Here is a 15,524-nt window from a genome sequence, read left to right on the forward strand (position 1 = left end):
TGAGGAGCTGTGAGCTCCCAAGGAGCATTCTTTGGCAGCCTTGGAGGCACCTGCAGGTGGGCAGCACTGCTTCATGGGAAGATGGAGAGAGATATGAGGGTGCTGCTGGCTGAGAAAGGCTTCCCAGCTGGAGCTGAGCTGAGAGCAGCACTTCTGGACTAACAGATGTGGCTGCTGGCTTAAAAAGACATTGGTGCTCCAGCCTGGATGCACAGCCTAACAGAAGGGGAGAGGCTGGACAAAGGCTTGGGGTTCCTGGTAAACAACATTCCAGCCAGCAGGGAGCCCTGAGTGATGCTGAGTTGCATTCCTGGGTCTCTGTTGGAAAGAGAATAGCTGCACCCAATGATCCTTGTGGGTCCCTTCCAACACAGAATATTCTGTGGATCTATGAGTGCAGGCAGTGAGACACCTGCTCTGTTCAGCACTGCCAGACAACAGTGCAACAGCCAAACATCCTCCCTCTGCTCAGCATCAGAGACCACACCACAGGCACCATGTCCACTGCTGAACTGTCCACTGCACAAGGTTATCACCACACCAGAGCACTTCCACGCAGACCCAAGCTGATCCAGAATCTTGAAATTCTGGGATCCCTGCCCTGTCAGGCTGTCTCAGCTCTCACACCAGCCCAGACAGACCAGCCACATGGTGCTGTGTGGCCTTGCAGTACTGTTCCACTCTTCCAGTCCCCTCCCAGCATTCACAGGGTTAACGAGGCAGGATGACACGGGCCTGGCTTTCCAGGTCCTGGCTGGCAGGGTGCAACTGACCTGGTGCTTCCCTCACACCCTCTGCTTGCTGTTGGCTGTGTGATGCTACTTTCCCCTTTTGGAAGATCCCCTCCTCGGAATGCAACCCTCTTCTAAAAGTGACAGTTTTGCCTCTAATTCCTCACTTGAATTGTATGAAAAAATTTTCCTTTGAAAACTTTTTCTTACTGCACCAGAAGCCTCAGGTGTGCTTCTGGCAGGAAACAGGCAGCAGTCGCAAGGAATTCCCAAATAAATGAAGGACACTGTGCAGGTCTGAAAGTGATTTTATTCTGCAGGACGAACACAGACTGCAGCAGGGATGTGTTGTGGACATGGCCCATCCTGGGGTCAGTATAGCTTAGGTCAGGTTAGCTGGTGATGGTGTATACTTTTCTGCTGAAAACATCTCTACCCACAAAGCAAAAAGAGCATAAGACCATGCTAATCAGGAGGGGTTTAGGCTTCAGAGTTCTCTCCAGAAGGAACATGCTTGGATACTGCAGTGTTTATAAAGATGAGCTCTAATAATATTGCCCCCAAAACCCACCACAGGTGAATGGCCAGAGCCAGAGCCACGAGCTTTGCTACTTTTCAGGACAGGAGGAAAACAAAGCAGTTCTTGATATAGAGGAACAACCCTATTCACTCCCAAGGCCTCATCATCAGCATCAGATGGGCCCCAGCAGGGCATTGGCTGGGCCATGTGCTGCATGTGGACAGAAGGGGGAAGGAGTTCTAGGGGTATGGGGTTGGTTTGATGAGGATGGCCGAGGCTCTGCAGTTCCCCTTGCACAGCTTGCCCCACGTCAGACCCCCCTTGACGTTCAGCTGCACAGAGTAACATGCTGAGTACCACCACCCACCCCCATAGCGGGAGGCACAGTTCCCTCTGTAAGTGTCCTGATCCCGATCCTTGGTGGAGAACTTCATGTTGTTGTGCACTTTCCTGGGGTTGTCTGAATCCATGGCATCCTCTGCTGTCCCCGAGTGCGCTCCCAGCCTCAGCCGGTAGCCCTGGGACTCATCATCCAGGCTGAACAGGTTGTAGTCTGCGAACTTCATGTTGTTTGCAGCATCCCAGATGACAAACCTGACCTGGTAGATCTTCTGCCTGGTGATCTGGTGGATGTACTCGGTGCCCAGCCAGAACTCAGTGTGCACATTCCCAAAGCCGTGCTTGTAGGTGCTCCAGGACTCGGCCCAGGTGATGTCCGTGTCGTGCCGGTTCCTCTGGATGACGGTCCAGCCCCCGTCTGCCCCGCTCATCTCGCAGAACACCATGATGGGGTGCAGCCCCGTGGGCTGGATGATGTACACACCACTGGGGCTGCCAGCCAGAACCTCGCTGCAGTCCCTGGGCCAAGCTGGGGCAGCACAGAGGGGGACAGAACAAAAGCCTGGGCATCAGGACAAGACCCTGGGCAGGAGGGAGATTCATCTGGCCCTGGCACGTGGGGGATAACAGCTCTCCCAGCCCAGAGAGGGGGTTGGCCTCAACCCTCTGTTCCTTTTCCATAGGGAAGACCAACAGGAGTCAGCCCCATTGAAAGGCCCCAGACCAATTGAGCTATGCTGGTATCAGTCCAACAGACTGAATACGGGCACCAGTGGGCTCCCCTGGGTCTCCTGAAAAAGGGGCTGTGCCACTACAGCAGGGCCATGCTGGGAGGAGGGTGAAGAGGATCTATAGCCCCTGCCTGTGACTCAGGGAATGGGGAAAAACGATCCCTTCAAGCACAAAGCCACCCTCCCCAGCCTGCACAGTGCACACACACACACACACAGAGCCCTGCAGCCTGTGCTGGGCACACCTTCACCATCCTCCATCCTAGAGCAGGGCCAGGGTGAGAGACAGTGCCCTGTCCTGCCCTACCCAGAGCTGGCTGAACACATGCACACAACACCAGGTGCCCAAGGGATGTTACCTACTGGTTCTCTTCAGAACACTCGATGAAGTGTTGGAGGGAGATTTCTTGAAGGTGTTTAGGCTTTGAGTGTGCACACAATAGCCTGGTGAAGCCAAGATGAGCAGGGAAGCAAGGAGCAGAAGACACTGAGCTGGTAGAAAGGGACAAGAAGAAAAAAAGAAATGTGACCATCCTTCCCATGGCACCAACACCACAGCTAACAGGAGCCTGTGAGGTGCAGGAGGGCACTGAGCATGCTGGGCAGCATCAGGCTGCTCCCTGTGAGCGGCAAAGCTTGCCAAAGGGGTCACAGCCTGCCCTTTCCCCCTTGATCTGCTGTGGACAAGTCAAACACGGGGTAGTTTTGGGCAGAGCAGAGCAGCCAACAACTGCCTGAGCCAAGTTTCACTCCTGATCCCTGGAGCAGGGGCCTGGCTGGGCTGAGCCAGAAGCCAGGGCATGAGCAGGTGGTGCTCAGAGGGGGCAAGTGCCCCTAAAGGGCACCAGTGCCACTGCTCCCCATCAGTGTGCAAGAACCAGAGCACGGAGCCTCTCCCCCTTGCTGAGCTGCCCTACCTTTGCTCTCCCCATTGCTGGCAAGGAGTGCCCACTTCCCAGCCCTGTACTCACCCATTGCTGCCTGTGGAAATGCCCTCTGGAGCGCAGAGCTCTGCACTGGCTGGGCACACAGAGGTTTTGTAGTGCCCTCTGCACTGGGCGGGCTGAGTGGGTCCTGCCTCCCTTTTCTGCTGGAAGAGATCAGGTTGGTTTCCTTTGTGCCTGCAGAAAACACCAGCTGAGGTGGAGGTGCCTGTGGTTCTGTATTGCAAAGAAAAGAATTCCCGTGCCAGCAAGAATCCTTGGAACGGTCTCTTCTGCGAGTGCTGAGTGACTTGGATGGAATTTCCCCAAGGAACAGCATATTTGCAAACTTTGAAGAGTATTGCTCAGTAAACACTTGAATGCCACAGTCCCCAGCCAGGTGGAGAGCAAACACAGGTCTGTCCCTGCCTCCCACCACTGCAGCTGGTGCTGCCAGGTCAAGGGGCTCTTGTTTAATCTGCTCCAGTCCAGCCCAGCCTGGATTTGGGTGGAGCAGCAGAGCAGCCCCAAGATCCCCATGGAGGGGAACTGCTGTGGGGCAGTGTTTGGAGCAGCTGGTGTGTTCTGGGGTGCATGACACAGGCAGAGGGGTCTGTATCTGGGGGAAGCAGGAAAAGTCTTGACTCTCCAGTGGGGCACAGTCCTGCCCTGCAAGGAAGCAGCTGAAGGGCTTGAGGAAAGGTTTCTGTAAGGCAGGTGAGACAGTTGTGGCCATGCAGGGTGAGAGGAAAGCATCTGCTCAGGAATGGAGTGAAAACAGGTGGATGGAGGGCAGAAATGGGGATCTGAGCATGTACAGAGGGGAGCTAAGCATGTTTGAAGGAAAAACAAGGGATTGAGCGTGCACAGAGGGGTGGTGAGGGATATCATGGTGGAACTCATAGGAACTGAGCACCCACAGAAGGGACAGTGGGATCTGAGCATTGATGGAGGTCAGCAGAGGGAATGTGAGGTGAGAAAAAGAGGGATGTGAGCTTGCCCAGGGGAGAAAAGTCAGCACTAAAGAGATGCTGAAAGAGCCAAAGGAGATCTGAGTACTCAAGGAGGGGGATAGATGAGATCTGGGTGCACACAGAGGGAAAGGGAGGGCACAAGAGTGTACAAGGGGAAAAATGGCAACGATCTGTTAGTGCAAGGAAAACAACAGAGGGGTTCTAAGAGGGCACAGCAAGGGGAATGAAGAGGATATGAAAGCAGCTGGATAGAAATGGAGTGCATCTGAGAGTGGTTGGAAGTGAAGTGAATGAGTAAGAGGGGCTCCAGAGGAGCACTGAGAGGGAACAGAGAGAATTTGGAAACATGCAAAGGTATAGTTCGGTTTTAAGGCACTCAGAAAGAATGGCAGGGACAGGCAGTGCACAAAAGTATAAATCTGATATAGTATCTGGCACAATAAATCTGGCTGTGTTCAGTGGGAGCTTGTGAGATCACAGATTCCCCACAGTGCAGTTTACCAGCATGGTCTGGCCCAGTCAAATGAGAACTTACACAATGCAGGTTCACTAATAGCATGGTTTAGGGAAGGAACAGGGAAGCAGGTTCAGGATGCTGGTGATAAATGCACTATGGATGTTAATATGCATTATGACAGAAGGGGTAGTAACAGGGATCTATTAGCTATAAATATATATTGATCCAGTTATATACACAAACTATTCCCAGGTCTGCTCCAATACATGTGGAGATGTGAAGCTCAAGCAGAGGCATCCCTTCAGGGGAGAAGGAGAGACACTGTCCATCTGCTGATCTCAAGCAAGCAGAGATGCTTTCCCCTCCCCTTTTTGCCCTGAGACCCCACTTTGATACCACAATTTTTGGCCAGCTTTGCTCCATTGGAGCCTTGCTGGAGTCAGGGGCAGCCAAGGGACCCATCCCTTATGTTTCTCAACCACTCCCATTGATTCTTGACCAATTTAAGGCAGCTCTAAAGCAAGTCTGTCAAGTTACTACCCTTCTTCCCCACCCTGTACCATCACCACCACTGAGAGCTCTGCAGCTGCAGCTGGAATGCCCACCCAGGGAAAGGAAATGCTGCCCATACCCAGTTTTAATGTCTGCAAGCCCAAGAACCCAATATTTCTATCACAAGCATAATCCAGGTTTTCAGAACTCTGTATTTCTATTTTAAGACTAGCACAAGAAAAGCAATTGCAGAAATTTTGGTCCTCTGGGGTGGATCCATGTGCTACAGTGCCCTAGACTGAATCCAGGGGTCTGGAATCCTCTTGGGTACCCTGATGTCCACGTCTGCGGCGCATCTGATGGACACTGAGGCATTGCCAGCTGACCCTGGGAGACAGAAGGAGGAATGGAGAAAAGGGGAGCAGGGAGGACACCCTATTCCCATTAGGGTGTATGTGGGGAAGACAGGGACACATGGGGCATTTGGAAGGCTCAAGGGGCAACTGGGGGGTTCTTGGAGCAAGCGATGGGCCTAAGGGTGAAGCTATGGTATCCTGGGGGCAACTGGGGTAACTGAAACTGGTATCCCCAAAGGGACAGCAAGGGTTCTAGGGAAAACCAGGGAAAGTTTCAGGGTTTCAGGGGCAATTAGGGAATCTGGGGGAAGTAAAGGCAGCCTGGAGTGCTACTGGGTGCAAGGGGGAGACCCTGGAATAGGCCAGAGGGCAAAGGGAGTCCCAGGAGACATGGAGCGTCCTGTGACTTTAGGAGTCCCGGCAGTCTTTGGCCTCCCCTTGGACACCTGGGTTCCCTTGTACTTGCAGGGAATCCCAAGGGACTGAGAATGCAGAGGGGATAGGGAGTCCCAAGCTGGTCTGAGAAGAGCTCCAGAAGCATGGGGATTTTTAGAGTAGAGTTCACCAGGTCAGGAGTACTCACATCAGCAGCAGAACGAATGCCATGGAGCCAAAACCCAGAGCCAGCCCCAGGTATGGTATGTGGGTAGGTGTCTCGTCATCCCAGTTCAGCACAGTGCTGAACAGACTCTGCAGTCCTTTCTCTTCCTCCACGCTTCCCTCTGATACTGTGGAGACCCAGGCCCCTCAGGTCATGGCCCTGCACCCAGGGACCAGCTATCCCTGCAGCTCTTGCTCCAGCCACAGACCTCTCTGTCCCCAGTGACCCAGGCATCTGGGGGTCCCTGCTCCACCCCACATGCTCCCAGGGGAGTCAGGCACCAGGGAACACTTGTGGTGCTCACATTCTCTGAAAAGAGAGAGACATAATTCTCTCTCCTTGGATTTTTCTTAGGGAAGGTAGTAAGAAGTTCAGAGAAGAGAAAAGAATTTTTATCTCTATTTGTTGTTCTTGTTGTTTAGCACATGTGGAATGTGTTATGGAGATATTGTTTACTAAGAGTGATTTGTTAATTACACACTTGTGAGAGTTGTTTAGATTGATTAGCTAATTAAGTAAAACCTGTGTTGTGACTGTCTCCACACAGTCAAGGGTTTTTCTTTGGCATCTTTTTCGTATAGTTTCAAATAGTATTAGTATAATATACTATAGCTTAATAAAGCATTTCTTCAGCCTTCTGAAATCATGGAGTCAGAGCACATTATTCCTGTGTTGGGAGATCCCAGAATCGATAAACACATGCTCTAATCCACCTTCCATCATGAACCAGGCATCCTGGCACCCTGCTCACCCCCTTCCCATGGAGCCAGGTGTCCCAGGTCCCACTCTGCTCCACACTGCTCCCTGTCCCAGGGCTCTCAGGTGTCTGGGCTCACCGTTGAGGTAGAAGAACTTGCGGACAATGGGCTTGGTTTGCTCCCCCAGGCGACAGGCAACGGTTCCTGGAGCGGGTTCCTCAATGGTCAGACTGAAGGGCTTCTCTGGATTCCCCTTGAGCTCCTTGAACAGTGCCATGTCCTGTGTGCGCAGCTGGGGCACAGGGGGACACATCAGCACTGCCCAGGCCAGCGGGCACACAGAACTGCACACACAAAGGCACCTGTGTCCTGCATGTGCTCAACACGTCCCCTTCATGCTTCTTGTGCTCCTGGCTGGTGCAGGGGCACGCAGCTCCGATCCCACGTTCATTTACACCCAGGGTGCACACAAAAGTCACTTCCTGCACATGCAGGAAGGATTCTCCCCTGTAAGCGTGGTGAGGCCCTGTGTACCAGAGCAATCTCATCCCCTCAAGAGCTTATCTCTTGTTTGTTAGCCAGTCAGGTAACTCAAACAGGACAATCTGTCTTGTAATGAGTTATTTTTGTACCTCTGGGTTAGCATCTCCCATCTGCCAATAAACACCTTACTGGTGAGACGTGGGAGGTAAGCTGGATTTCTGACTGACAGCAAGTCACTTTACAACTATAAAAGTCACAGCAAACTTCTGCAAAGTAGAAAGCTTCTATAGGTTTTCCTGGAAATGTGTGGAATGTCTCACATAAATAGGGACACCTATTTCTCAGTTAATCCCCCAGGGGTTGAGTGAAGGAATCTGTGTACATTATTGTCATTTTGGTGGTAAGTTACATTTGGCTCCTATTCAATACTATTTCTTTTGCTAGCTTTAATATAGATACCTTGATATAGTTCTATGTTATGCTGTAATCTACTAGTAGTTCTTTCAATTTTATACTGTGTAGTAAGTAATTCTGGTTAAGATATTTCATCTATTTTGCCTGTTCATTTGTTTATTAAATAATTCCTTTTTATAAATATATCTGATTTGCCATCATTAGGACTTTTGGGCCAAAATAATTCCTAAGATTTAAACTGTTGCCATATTCTGAGGCTAAGGAAGGATTTACCTTCATCTGAACCTATCTCTCTGAAAGAGTTTAAATACACAAAGGAATCCTTTCTGACCCTCAGATTCAGCAGCAGGGCTTCTTTAACAAACTTTGTCTGAAGCTTCCACTCTGCCCACAACACCCTGGCACAGGTTGTGCAGGTAAGATGTGGCTGCCCCATCCCTGGAAGCATCCAAAGCCAGGTTGGTTGGACCTTGAAGCAGCCTGGTCTGGTGGAAGGTGTCCTACACCTCCCAGAGGATTGGAATGACATGACGTTTAAGGTTTTTTCCACCCAGACCATCCTGTGATGTTATGATTCTACATGTGCACACATGGATCTGTGAACACACATCTGCCTGCTGCTCGTGTGCACCCTTCCCATGAGCAAACATCTCGCGTGGGCTTACACAGCTGCTACCTCCAGCACAGACAGCTGCCGTGGCAGCAGCCACGACACCTGCAGCAGTGCCCCTCAGAATGTCTGCTCACACCCTTGCAGGACCACGTGTGACTCACATTTGGGGCAAACATCCAGGTGATGGGCACGCCGGGCGGGATGTGGAAAGGCACGTTGCAGCGCAGCACGATGGTTTCATCTGTGTAGGTCCACAGGTCCTGCACTGGGAGCATTGACAGGCTCATGAGCTTCCATCTGCACATGCACTGACAGACATGCATGATGGTGCTCCTCTGCTGGCTGCAGGGATGGGCAGATGTACACTTGGGCAGGTGCACTCAGCATGGGACCGTGGGTGAGAAACACGGGGAGCCCCCAGAGATTTTTGTGGTGAAATCCTGTCTTCTGGATCAACTTTGCTCACTATAATCTCATTATAATACTGAACACACCTCGATCCCAAAAGCTACCTGCCCCCAATGTATGACCACCTTAGCTGATCACACATTCTGCATTTTTCTAGCTTAGACCTTTAAAAGCAAAGTTAGACCGTTTGACCTCAATCAGTACCAGAAGTGTGACTGGAGTCACTCAAGTGCCACCAAACATAAAAAATAGCACAAAAATAACCTAAGAATGGGAGGAAGTTGAGAAGATTTCCTTACCATTAACACAACAGCCTCTCATGGCCTCATCATACCTGGGCAGTCCAGGGCAAACTGACAGTCCACGAAGCGGCAGGTAGCACACTGGAACACACGGGCAGCTCGCTGGAATCCTGGGAAAGAGAGACTTGGTGGTCCCAGGGAAGTGGGAAATGTACTAGGAGACCAGGGAGGGCAAGTCAGAAGGATGGGCACTCACCACAGGGTGGGATACAGGCTGGAACTGGTGGGGAGGAAGCAGCGTTAGACTGGGCATCACTGGGGACCCACATCCTTGTAATGAGCTGTCAGGATTCAGCCCTTGTCCAGCCCAGATGGGGTCCCTGGGAGTTTCTCTAGGACAGGGGTTCCCAGGCTGGCCCCATACCTTTCTCCAGCTGGCTCAGCTTCTTCCAGATTGTGCTGACAGCTTCCTGCAGAGACTTGTTCAGGGACTCTGGCGTGTCCCAAATGTGCAGGTAAGACAATGTGCCCTCCCCCTGGTCCCCATAAACCTTTCCCAGACCCCATAGATTCTTTATATAACTCCCTTTGACTCCATATATCCCTCCTGAAGTGAGATACATTCCCAAATATCCCCTCAAACTCCCCAAGAAGCTGTGTAACTTGAAACCCATATATCCTCAGGATTCCTCAAATATCCCTTTACAGCCCCCAGACTTTCATATAGCCTCTATTTCACCTCCACACCATCCCCCTTCAGGACCTCCACATCCCATTCCCTTTGGCCCATGTCTCATGTCCCATGTCCCTCAGTCTGCTCACTCTTGCCCCATCGCTCCTCTAGAGAATACATCGCATCCATGACGATCTCCCGAAGCTCCTCGCGCTGTCCTGACGCTGGAACCAGCACAGGGACACAGGAATCAGTACAAGGTTAGGGTTGGAGTTTCAGGGATGGGATGGTCCAGTAAGGTCTGGGGGCTTCTGGGGGTTCCTGAAGTCCTGAACAAGATTTAAGGGATACTGGGAAAGGGTAGGTGTCCCTGTGGATTCCTAAGGTCTTAGGTAGGGCCCCAGAGGTCCTCAGTGTGTCCTTGGTCACAGTTGTGTGATTCTCAGGGTTCCAGGCAGGTTTGGGATTCCCAAAAATCCCTGGGAGCCAAATCAGGACTGACAAGACCTTAGCTTGTCTGGGGTGGGTCCCTAGGGTCCCCAGCTTCCTGGAATCTTGCTCAATGTCAGTGTGAGGGCCTTGATTGAAATGGGAAACCCCAGAGGGCTCTGGGGTGCTGTTCAGGGTGCAGATCCCCTTTGGGATGGATGTCCCTGGTGGAAAGGAGGGACAGGTGTCCAGTCAGGACAGAGGTCCTTGGGCAGGATCCCTGTTGGGTTTGGTGTCCCTAGGGACTCATGACGTACCTACAGTGACAGAGGCAAGTGGTTTAGAAGCCTCCACAATGGCCTCAATGCATTTTTTATGTCTGAGCTCATCGACAAAGGCCCCGGTAATTTCATGGCAAAGCCGTGCCCGCTGAATAGGGGGCCCAAAACAGAGCAGGCAGGGGTTAACTTCAGGAAGGCAGGACATCAAGACCCACAGCCACAAGCCAGGGTTTCTAGCATGCCAGGGGACTAACACCAGCATCAGGGCCAAAAACCACCACCCCATGACCCCAAACCAAGCACACAAGTGCCTGACTTCCCTGGATAAAGGCAGGGTTCCAAGGTGGAACCTGGACACCTGGGTCGCCATGGAACCAGGTAAGGCAGGAGGCCACACTCTAGCCAGCCACACTGACCTCACACCAGCCAAAGATGTGGGCAGAACCCAGCAAGGAATTTGTAAGCCTCACATTTGAGCAGGATGAACTGAGCCAGCCCAAGGTTACAGCAGCCAAACATGGCTGAGACTGACCAGGACATGGTGTTTGTATGTCCTGAGGAGATTCTTATGCCTCTCTTCTATATTGTACTCTTGAGTAGAGGAATGCACACCTGGTGATGCAAGGTATTAGATTGTTCAGCCCTCCAAAACAAAGAGGGAGAGAGAGAAAGAAACTACAAAACATTATCATTAACTACAAAGCAAAAGACTGAGAAAGCAGCTGTTGGTTTTACAGAGACAAGAGTTCCTGATGAAGGAAGCAACACATGAAAGTGTTTGCAGGTGAAAAACAAGCATGAGACTGAAGATTGATGCAAAACCTCTAGAAGGCAGAAGATGCTGTAAGACCTGACCTGGCATGTGCCAAAACATGTAATAAATTCAAGTTGCTTTTTCCATCCAGCTTGCAAATATTCACTCTCATCCCTCTCCTGTTAATGAGCACTGAGACAGTGACCCATTGCTGGCAGCCATGGTCACTATGCAGGTGTCTGACAAAGCACATGGTGACAAAAACAAGATGGTCCAACAGCCTAGGCTATTCAAACCAAATGCTTGCCAACTCTCTTCCCACAGAGCAGAAACTAAGGTGAACCCAGGAAATGTTGGAGACCTTGCCACGAGCTCTGTCCTGCAGAGCAGAAGGTGAACCCAGGAAATGTTGGAGACCTTGCCGGGTGCTGTAGATGCCACAACACCACCACTAGCAGAGAGCTTCCTGAGCTTCAGCCAGACTTGGGAAGGGATTTCCTAAAGCCTTGGCCCTTCCAGGCTGCCCCATTCTTCCCAACTGACTCACACTTGTTCTGCATTTGTGCTGTTCTCAGAATACTCTGATGATGCACAGATCCCCAAGAACGTCTCAGTGATTGTGAAGAGGGTCCCAGCTCAAGCCACGTGAGTATCCATGAAGCTCTGGATTCCCTGGGAGGGATGTCAGGCTGTGAACTTCTTTTCTGGATATGAGTTTGCAGAGGCACTTGGACTGCATCTGGTCAAAGCTGCTGCTAATTTCCTTTTTCATGGGGTAGATTTTAATGTGTCTGCTCCAAAGCAGACTCACTCTGTTAGGTTTGTGGGGATGTAGGGTTCAAACTCCAACAACGGTAAATTCTATGGTGATTCTTGCTTTTGTTCTTGGGATGATTGGGCTGAGAGCCAAGTCACAGATCCTGTTTCCTCTGCATGAGGAGACTTCAGATTATACAGCATGGGTTTAGGAGGGTAGGTCATGTTTCACCAACCTGATTTCTTTTCATGGCCCGGTGACCCTCCTGGTGGACGCAGGAAAGGCTGTGGATGTTGTGCACCCTGACTCCAGCAAGGCCTTTGACACTGTGTCCCACAGCACACTCCTGGAAAAGCTGCAGCCCATGGCTGGGACAGGAGCCCTCTGTGCTGGGCTCAGACCTGGCTGGATGGCCCAGAGAGTGGTGGTGAGCAGTGCTGCATCCAGCTGGGGCCAGGCACCAGTGGTGTCCCTCAGGGCTCTGTGCTGGGACCAGCTCTGATCAATGTTTTTATTGACGACATGGATGAGGGGATTGAGTCTTTCATTAGTAAATCTGCAGGTGACACCAAGCTGGGAGCATGTGTCGATCTGTTGGAAGGTAGGAGGGCTCTGCAGAGAGACTGGAACGGTTGGAGGGATGGGCAGAGTCCAATAGGATGCAGTTTAATAAATCCAAGTGCCCAGTCCTGCATTTTGGCCACAATCACTCCCTGCAATGCTCTGGGCTGGGGATGGTGTGGCTGGACAGTGCCCAGGCAGAAAGGGCCTGGCGGTGCTGGTCAACAGCGACTGACCATGAGCCAGCAGAGTGCCCTGGGGGCTCAGAAGGCAAATGGCTCCTGCCTGGATCAGGAATGGTGTGGCCAGCAGGAGCAGGGAGGTCATTCTGCCCCTGCACTGGGCACTGCTGAGGGCACACCTGGAGTGCTGTGTCCAGTTCTGGCCCCTCAGCTTGGGAAGGACCTTGAGACGCTCGAGCGCGTCCAGAGGAGGCAACGAGGCTGGAGAGGGGCTGGGAACACAAACCCTGTGAGGAGCCACTGAGGGAGCTGGGGGTGCTCAGCCTGGAGAAAAGGAGACTCAGGGGTGACCTCATCACTCTACAACTCCCTGAAAGGTGCCTGTGCTCAGCTGGAGTTGGGCTCTCTCTCCAGGCAGCACTGACAGACACAGAGGACAAGTCTAAAGTTGCACCATGAGCTGGATATTAGGAAAGAACTCTAAAGAGAAAGAGTGATAAAGTACTGGAACGGTCTGCCCAGAGGTGGTGGAGAAAAATGACTTTTTAGTTGTATTAAGTTAATAAAACCTGTTCCAATTACAGACAGAGCCTTGTCTTGACAGCCTGTCTCTCTCGCCGGGCTCCCTGGTGCTCCTTCAGCCCCTTCCCCCCTGCTGTGGCTCTGGCCCCGGGCTGAGCAGATCGAGCCCCGGGCCGGGCCCTGAGGCCGCTGCTGCTCCCGCGGCGCTGCCTCGGGGCAGCCCTGAGGCGCCGGGCCGGCTGTGGGAGCGGGAGCAGCGCTGCAGAGCCCGCGGCCCTCACGGGCTGCGAAGGCACGGCCAGATGGCCGTGGGGCCCGGCTGGCACTGCCGGCGCTGCTGCTCTCGGCTGCCGCCTGCAATCCTTCCAGGCGGCCCTTAGGCCGGCTCAGGAGCCGCTCGGAGCCGTGCCCGAGGGCTGGCCCCGACCCCCGGCCCCCAAGGGCACTTGTCCCTTCATGTCTGCACTGCCACATTCGCGGCTCATTTGTCAGCTTCCTCCTGCCCTTCCTTCCTGCGGGGCAGCGTTAGGGGCTGCCCCAGCGGCTTTCCTCGCGCACGGCTGCAGCCCCTTGCCCACAGCTCCCTGGCGGCAGCCAGAGCTGCTTTGCAGCCGGGCCCCCCCGCCGTGTCCCGCAGCCCGGGCCGGCTCCTGCCCGCTGCCGGCGAGGCCCGGCGGCTGGGCCCGGCCATCCCGGGCAAGAGCAGCTCCCTGGCCGGGGGAACACAGGGGGACATGGGGGGACACACGGCAACACACGGGGGACACACGGTGGGCACCGCTTCCCCGTGTCCCCATTGCCGCAAAGCAGCGCCCTGTGCGGGGCTGGCACAGACCCGGGCACCGAGGAATGTCTGTGCTCTCACCACACAAAGGACACTGCAGGGATGCTTCTCACAATGCTGTGTGGCAATAAAACCCCCCTGAAAGCGTAGCAAATTTTGCAAAAGTGGCAGATAATGGAACAGTCACTGCTACCTTGAGAGCTCAGTAACAAATCGAGGCGGCCCAAGGTAATTATGGGGCTCTGTGGACACCTAAAGCAGAACGTATAGTAAATGGCAGGTATTGAAGGGAAGAACTTGGTTTGTCTTCCCCAACAGTCGTGGGGACATTGGAAGGAGAAATTATTTCATTGTCTTCTTTATGGACTGTCAAGCTGACTTAAAATCTGACTTGGAGGAAAATGTACAAAGGCTTCAGCCACAGAGACTCTTTGCCATGAACTCCTGAGGAGAAAGGAGTCTGTGCCCCAACAAGCCCATAGCTCAGCCAGGGGCTCATGCACAGCACCCCTGGCAAAGCTGATCCCAATGGATGCTCCAAATCAGGCCTTGGGTTTGCTGTGCCAAACCGCCGGGTCTGAAACCACGGTGAAAGCAGCAGGTTGGGGATTCTCTGACGGGGACTGAGCTCCGTGGGGCTGCTGGCCCCTCCTGCAGCCTCTGCCCAGGAGCTCCTTGGGGGATCCCTCTCTTGGTGAGGAAACAAACATAAAGGCACCCTTGGCCTTCGTCTGGGGCTTTGTGGTTGTTGCAGTGCCCTGCCCGTGCTGACTCACACTGACAGTTCACTGCACAGCAAAGCCAGGCTTGCTGCCCGCTCCTCAATGCAAGAAGAAACTGCGAACATGAGATGCCACAGAACAGAACACTGACACTGCAGGTGGAGAAGTGGCTTAGCTTTAACTCAATTCTTAATCTGATTACAAGAAAAATAGTGAGGCCTCTCCTGTCCTGCAAGACTTGCAAGCACTTTTCAGTCACTAAAGGGCTCCAAATGGGCAGGAGAGGGACTTGGCACAGGGGCCTTGAATGACAGGACAAGGGGGAATGGCTTCACACTGTGAGACAGCAGGGTTAGACTGGGTATTGGGAAGAAAATCTTCCTGCAAGGGTTGTGATGACTTGGCACAGGTTGCCCCAAGAAATTGTGTCTGCCCCTTTCCTGAAAGTGTCCAGGGCCAGGCTGGATGGGACTTGGAGCAACCTGGTCTAGTGGAAGGTGTTCCTGCCTATAGCAGGGGATTGGAATGAGAGGATCTTTTAGATCCCTTCCAGCCCAAGGCATTCCATGACTCCATGAGTCTGTGACCCAATGGCTGCCAGGGATGACATGTACTGCCTGGCAACGGGAGTTGTGATGAAAAGGGGCATGAGCAGAGCAGGCTCCAGTCCTGTGATGGACAAGGGATGAGGAAGGAGCCTGCTGGCTGCTCGTCCTTTTTATCATTGCTTTTGCTCATCCCTTTTGATTATACTTTTTATCAACCCTGACAGACCCAACTGGGCAGAAGGCTTGTTACAAATCAGGGACAGAGTGTGTGCAGACATGGCAACATTCCTGGACACACTCAGCCTCTCCCAGATGCTGGACCTCGCCAT

The 15,524-nt window shown here is 52.8% G+C and overlaps 3 protein-coding genes across 3 annotated transcripts in view; 1 reads left to right on the forward strand and 2 right to left on the reverse strand.

Annotated features, from left to right (window-relative positions):
• The window catches only part of RFC2 (replication factor C subunit 2), a 210,729-nt gene that overhangs the window by 17,166 nt on the left and 178,039 nt on the right, over positions 1-15,524 (forward strand). The window lies entirely within an intron of this gene.
• LOC129046911 (fibrinogen-like protein 1-like protein) lies at positions 1,491-3,296 on the reverse strand. Its single transcript, XM_054517054.1, has 2 exons — positions 3,239-3,296; positions 1,491-2,152 (listed from the first exon to the last, which is right to left on the reverse strand). The coding sequence occupies exons 1-2, from the start codon at positions 3,294-3,296 to the stop codon at positions 1,491-1,493; spliced, it is 720 nt and encodes a 239-aa protein (XP_054373029.1).
• SPACA6 (sperm acrosome associated 6) lies at positions 5,451-10,570 on the reverse strand. The gene is made up of 8 exons (XM_054517055.1): positions 10,402-10,570; positions 9,805-9,879; positions 9,407-9,475; positions 9,239-9,262; positions 9,075-9,152; positions 8,494-8,597; positions 6,961-7,114; positions 5,451-5,554 (listed from the first exon to the last, which is right to left on the reverse strand). Exons 1-8 carry the CDS (start codon positions 10,568-10,570, stop codon positions 5,451-5,453), a joined length of 777 nt encoding a protein of 258 aa, XP_054373030.1.

The sequence above is a fragment of the Molothrus ater genome, chromosome 21 (genome assembly GCF_012460135.2).
Source record: "Molothrus ater isolate BHLD 08-10-18 breed brown headed cowbird chromosome 21, BPBGC_Mater_1.1, whole genome shotgun sequence".
Classification (NCBI taxonomy): Eukaryota; Metazoa; Chordata; class Aves; order Passeriformes; family Icteridae; genus Molothrus; species Molothrus ater.